This window comes from Drosophila sulfurigaster, chromosome 3 (assembly GCF_023558435.1).
Source record: "Drosophila sulfurigaster albostrigata strain 15112-1811.04 chromosome 3, ASM2355843v2, whole genome shotgun sequence".
NCBI classification, from domain to species: Eukaryota; Metazoa; Arthropoda; class Insecta; order Diptera; family Drosophilidae; genus Drosophila; species Drosophila sulfurigaster.
In genome coordinates, this window is record NC_084883.1 from 42,190,033 (window position 1) to 42,196,890 (window position 6,858).

Consider the following 6,858-nt stretch of genomic DNA (forward strand, 5'->3'; position numbering starts at 1 on the left):
TGTATGTGTAAGTATTTATACAGTTTAAAAGAGTTCGCTAATATTTTCCGTTTTTGGCCGCGATTGTGTGTATTTTGCTATTTCTTTTGCTGTCGTATCGCGTTTGTCTGTTTTCTTTAACACACTCCTGTGTAGGCAAGCTCTCTATTGGTTATACTCAAATAACAAGAGAGTTGCTCCTCTCATAGCAAACGCGCGTAGATCCACTACACTCCATATATATATATATATATATATACATATATATATATACACACATAAACATACGACATATACATCCAAACACAACACACATACACACACGTACATTTCCACACACGACACTTACACACATATACACTCCGTATATAGTCCGCAAATATTGAAACTATACAGTATTTTCAAAATCCATTATTACACACATATATAAACACATATATACACACACATATATATATACACATATATACACACACATATATATATATTATCCATTATTACACATATATACACACACATATATATATATTATCCATTATTACACATATATACACACACATATATATATATTATCCATTATTACACATATATACACACATATATCCACACATATATACACATATATTATCCATTTCCGTATACGTATATAAGCAGCAGCAATCACACCGAGAAATAAAGATTCACGCTGCTGTTTGTGTTTTACTCAAACATTTTTTGTTTTTCCAACAGCGATTTTGTTCCTCGTCTGTTTTCTTGTGTCGGCTTTTGCTCACTATCCTGTGACAGCCGAAGTTCTACTCCGTTTTGTGCTTGCTTTCGGCTGTCCGCTTTACCGTCAGTCTTTGTTGAGAAAAGACTCTAAAGTGACTGCCGAAGCATAGTATGTCCAAGAGCCAAAAGAGCGAAAAGGACTCAAAACACTCGCTAAAGCTTCCGACCACAGTTCGTCGCCTGTCATCCGCTTCGCCCGCTCCTTCGGGGTCCCAATCCGCCACACCTGCCGCTCAACTCCGAGTAAAGGTCGATCGTCCGTCGCCGTCTGCTTCGTCAAGGACTCCGCTGTTGCGCACATCTTCGACTGCTCTACGTAGTCAGGCAACTACCCGTTCCGTCCAAGCTAAATATAGCAAAACCCGTGCGATGGCTCTCAGCAATTTCGTTGCCGTCTCTGACAGACTGGTGCATTTCGAGAGTCGGGTCAGAGGGCCTGCAGCCGAAGATGACAATGTACACACGTACGAAATCCGTCGTGACCGGCTGCAAGTCCTCTGGGACAACGTCGAAGCCGCTTATTCCACATGTGCTGATGCACTGCATCAAGACGGCGACGGTGAAGGCACACAGGCGATGGAGGCAAAGTACGATCACTGCTATGCAGTGTACGAGCGGTGTCTCGCCCGTGTTAAGGGGCAAATTACCCAGGTTTCCGGGTCCAGCAGGAGTGAAGCATCCGTTCCTCCTGTATACTCCAGTGGCTGCCGGCTCCTCCAGTCGACACCGAAGTTTTCCGGGGATTACTTGCGGTGGCCGACTTTCCGTGACCTTTCACGGCCATCTATGTCAACAATCCAAGGTTGACTCCGGTCGAGAAACTTTTCCATCTGAATTCGAAGACCGCAGATGAGGCCAACGAAATAGTAGCTAAATTTCCGCTGACGAACGATGGTTTCGCGTCGGCTTGGGGTGCTCTCTGCGAACGGTTTGAGAACAAGCGCTTGTTGATCACAAGCCAGTTGAAGATCCTATTTAACCTGTCCACGGTTACCCAAGAGTCGGGAGCAGCTATCAAGGAGCTGCAGAGCACGATTCAGCGTTGCTTGACCGCTCTTGAGCATTCAGACATTTCCGTCTGTAGCCCGTTCGCAGATTGCATCCTTGTTTTCCTCTGCTCGTCCAAACTTCCCAAGCTCACACTCTCGTTGTGGGAGCAGTCGTTGGTGGACAAAGCGAAAATTCCCGCATGGCAGGATATGAGCACGTTCCTCAATGAGCGTTACCGTACGCTCGAAGCTATTGAGGACGTAAAACAGACTGCCAATTCACAGATCGCGACTGCAGGACCATCCCGTCCGCAGAATTCGAAGCGAGTCAACTCCTTTGAGGCCCGAGTCACTCCGAAAAGCAAATCGTGTGACTTGTGCTCAAAGGAGAATCACCCTGTCCGGGTGTGTCCGCGTTTCTTGCAAATGTCGGTCAACGAGAGGATGACATACATCAAACAGAAAAGTCTCTGTTTGAACTGTTTCGCAAGAGGTCACCAACTCCGAGAGTGTACAAGTGCGCACAATTGCTTTACATGCAAAGGGCGGCACAACACTCTTCTCCATCGGGGTGACAGTGCCCACAATGGTGCCTCTTCATCGTCCAACATACAGTCCACTCCAAATCCAACGGCAACAAATGTGCAGAATTTCTTTGCTAATAACGCTCAGAATGTCCTTCTCGGCACGGCGGTAATCAATGTTTGCCACTTGGGCACTACATATACCGCACGTGCGTTAATTGATTCCGGGTCCGAAGCGACCTTCATTTCTGAGCGTTTGTTCCAACGCATTAAGTTGCCTTTCCAGTCCGTGCGAGCCCAGGTATCCGGGCTAAATCACGCAGTTGCGGCCCAATCGCAGAAGTTATGTCACTTCAGCATTGGTTCTCCGACGAAGCCGAGGCTCCATATCGAGACTTCGGCATTCGTAATTCCACAGTTGGCAGGCAAACTGCCCTCCTTCGATATGCCGCGAACTTTCCTCAAGGATCTACCAGCGATAGAACTGGCAGATCCACATTTCTACAAGAGCGCTCAGATCGATGTACTAATTGGCGCGGATATCCTTCCGTCGGTCATCTTGAGCGGCTCCCGGCCAAACATTTGTGGCTCACTCCTTGGGCAGGAAACCGTGTTTGGCTGGATTCTTACCGGCCCCGTCTCCCAGAGTATGTCGACAACTGTTTCTGCGTTTTCGACAAGAGTCGCCCTCCAAGCAGACGAACAGCTCGACAGCCTACTTTCCAAATTTTGGGAGGTGGAGGATATTCCAGCGAAGCTGATAAAGGAGTCAGACTTCGTTTGCGAAGAGAATTTCGTTAAGACTACTTCTCGTAGCACATGTGGCAGATATCGGGTGACTCTTCCATTCCGGAAGCCCGATGGCATTGAACTGGGTCATTCCAGATCTATAGCGCTGGCTCAATTCCTCAAGAACGAGAATCGTTTGTCAAGAAACGATTCTCTAAAGGAACAGTACAATGCCGTTCTCCAGGAGTACGTGGACTTGGGTCATATGACACCCATATCGCCTCAAGCGATTGGCACGACTCCTAATTTCTACCTGCCTCACCACGCAGTATTCAAACCGGATAGCACCACAACGAAGGTGCGGGTCGTTTTCAACGCATCTTGTCCATCCTCAAATGGCAAGAGTCTGAATGATATCCTTCATTCAGGGCCCATTCTCCAATCGGATCTTACGATGCAGATCCTCCGATGGCGATACTATCGATATGTGTTCAATGCGGACATAACGAAGATGTATCGCCAAATCCTCATGGACTCAAAGCACACACCGTTCCAACGAATTCTGTTCCGCACGTCGGACGGTGTGATCCGTGACTTTGAGTTGAACACGGTGACATTCGGTGTCAACTGTGCGCCTTTCCTGGCTCTACGAGTCCTTCAGCAACTTGCTGATGACATACGCTTGGAGTATCCTCTCGCAAGCCATGTCATCTCCAACAATATGTACGTGGACGACGTCCTAGCGGGGACACACACAAGAGAAGAGGCCATCCGGACCATTACGGAAGTGTGTGCAGCCCTGGACAGTGCTGGCTTCCCGCTGAGGAAATGGACGTCGAACCATAAGAGCGTGCTGAAGGACATTCCAAGGGACCATCTACTACGAGAAGACTTCCTCGAACTCGAAGACTCTAGTACGGCGAAAACTCTGGGCATCAGGTGGCAAGCTCACGATGACGAGTTCTTTTTCATGCCACCAGAAGTTGCCCATCAGGACTCCTACACGAAGAGGGAAGTGCTCTCGCAAATCGCTAAGCTTTTCGACCCAGCCGGGTGGCTGGCCCCTTTCGTTATCCGAGCCAAGATCTTCATGCAGGAGATCTGGCTGAGAACGCTCGAATGGGACGAGCACCTACCCACGGATCTTTCACTCCAATGGAAGGAGTACCTCCAGAGCTATCCGGCTCTGGGAAAGATCCGGATTCCAAGATGGGTCCAATTCCAGACACGAGTGAAGCTCCAGTACCACGGATTCTGTGATGCGTCAGAAAGGGCGTATGGAGCAGCGATCTATGTCCGTGTGGAAACGGCGAACAAGGTTTCCACACATCTCCTTACTGCGAAGACAAAGGTGGCTCCGGTCAAGTCTCTCTCAGTGCCACGTCTGGAGCTTTGTGGCGCAGTCCTGTTGGCTGAGTTATCTGCTGCCCTCCTCCTGAACCTGCCAGCAGAAAGTTTCCAGACTTTCTTTGGACCGACTCAACAATTGTTCTCGCCTGGTTGAACAAGCCACCCTGCCGATGGACAACCTTTGTGGCCAATCGAGTGGCCAAGATTGTCCAAGCCAGCGACGCCAAGAACTGGTCGCATGTGCGATCCGAGCACAATCCGGCAGATCTGGCAAGCCGTGGTGTCCTGCCACAAGAATTGGTTCGTAATCCGTTGTGGTGGCATGGACCAGAGTGGCTTCATCTCCCGTCGGATCAATGGCCATCTTCTCCAAGTCCCATTCCGGAGACTCTGCTGGAGCAGCGGATTAAATGCAACGTCGCTAAGTCGCCTCCGACTCCCGACTTCCTGAGCAGGTTCTCTGAGTTTGGCAGGGCACTGCGCACGTCTGCCTATGTTCTCCGATTCATCGATAGGAGTCGGAAGTTGGCAGTTCCAAGCTCTACCGTGGTCCAGGCGGATGAGCTGTCACGGATCCAAGAGCGGCTAATCGTCATGGCTCAACGTCACACTTTTCCACAAGAATACCAATGTCTGCAGTCCAAGCAGCAGGTTCCTTCCTCAAGTTCAATCCGAAACTTGAACCCTTTCCTCGATGGCAAGGGGATTCTACGGGCCTGTGGGCGTCTGACGGCGTCCCACTCGCTGCGTTACGATGAGAGTCATCCAATCATCCTATCGTACTCCTCGTCCTTTGCACGACTACTGGTGCGTTTCACCCATCGTATATCCTTACATGGGGTAACCAAGTCGTTATGCGGCTGATCCGTTCCAGGTTCTGGATTCCCAAATTGAAGGTCCTCGTTAAATCCACCATCAACTCCTGCAAGGTCTGCGTCATCTACAAGAAGAGATTGCAGACCCAAATGATGGGGGACTTGCCCAAGGAAAGGGCGTCCTACTCGAGACCTTTCACGCACACTGGAGTCGACTTCGCCGGCCCATTCGAAATAAAGAATTATACTGGCCGAGCCTGCCTCATCACCAAAGGGTACGTCTGCGTCTTCGTGTGCTTCAGCACGAAGGCAATCCACTTGGAGGCAACATCGGATCTCACGACGGAGAAATTCCTGGCCGCATTCTCCCGTTTCATCGCACGGCGCGGGTGTCCACACCAAATGTATTCGGACAACGGAAAACCTTCGTTGGAGCTGACAAGGTGATCTCCAACGACTTCTTGGAAGCGACGAGGGAGTGCATCATCGCACAACATGCCCACAAGAGCCTATCCTGGCACTTCAACCCGCCGGGCGCCCCGCATATGGGTGGTTTATGGGAAGCCGGCGTAAAGAGTTTTAAGGCACTCTTTTACAAGGCGACCTCCACCTCGAAATATACGTTCGAAGAGTTGTCCACTCTTCTCGCTAAGATCGAAGCCTGCCTGAACTCGAGGCCGATTTCCCCTATGTCCGAGGATCCTGCGGACTTACTAGCGCTCACTCCTGGCCATTTCCTCATAGGTGGCCCTCTTATTTCGGTGTTGGAACCACCAATTAACCAACCGGCCACCTCCATCCTCAATCGATGGCAGCGACTGAAGGCTCTTCACCAACAATTTTGTTTCCGTTGGAAAGATGAGTACCTGAAGGAGCTGCACAAACGGACGAAATGGCAATCCCTACCCGGAACCTTCGGATCGGTGACATGGTTGTCATAAAGGAAGACAACCTCCCCTCTAATGAATGGCGCCTAGGACGGGTGCTGACGACGTGTCCAGGCACCGACGCCAAGGTTCGAGTGGTAGATGTGCTCACGGCGCGGGGTACCATCCGAAGACCCGTTGCCAAACTTATTCTACTCCCGATGGACAGCAAGACAGACCCCCTCCACGTCAGAAGGACTGAAGGACGAATAACATCCTATCCTGTATTCTTATTCGTCGTCCTGTGTTGTCCTATGCTGTCCTGTTCCGTGTGTCATTGACATTGCAAAGAGGCTATTACAATAATCGTTTGTTTCTTTTTGTTTTCGTTTCATGTAGTATGCCATCGCACGCATCCACCCATCAGAACCGCCCCGCTGGCACCAACTCGTTCCGGTGTCGCGTGTGCCGTGGGATCCACCCACTCCGGAAATGTCAGCGATTCCTGAGGCTGACAGCGGAGAAACGGTTGAGAGCAGTACTCATCAACCAGTACTGCCCTAACTGTCTGGCCCACCAACACTCCAAGCAATACTGCCGCAGCGCGGGAAGGTGCAGGGTGTGTCGGGGGGGGATCACCACACACTGCTGCATTTCAAGGAGGCACGCAGCGCTCACCCCAACCGTCAGCGACGAGGCGAAGACCAACCGGTCTCCACCCGGTCCCGAACCCCAACAAGGCCACTCTCTCCAAGGCCGCGCTCGCCAAGGTCGCGTTCACCACGGCCACGCTCGCCACGGTCACGCTCCCGCTCGCCGTCACCCCATCGACCGG

The 6,858-nt window shown here is 50.7% G+C and overlaps 1 protein-coding gene across 1 annotated transcript; it reads left to right on the forward strand.

Moving 5' to 3' along the window:
• Positions 1 to 1,204: 1,204 nt before the first annotated feature.
• Positions 1,205 to 6,098, forward strand: LOC133840077 (uncharacterized). Its single transcript, XM_062271733.1, has 6 exons — positions 1,205 to 1,440; positions 1,553 to 2,211; positions 2,284 to 4,357; positions 4,444 to 5,182; positions 5,239 to 5,336; positions 5,432 to 6,098. The coding sequence occupies exons 1-6, from the start codon at positions 1,205 to 1,207 to the stop codon at positions 6,096 to 6,098; spliced, it is 4,473 nt and encodes a 1,490-aa protein (XP_062127717.1).
• The last annotated feature ends 760 nt before the right edge of the window (positions 6,099 to 6,858 follow it).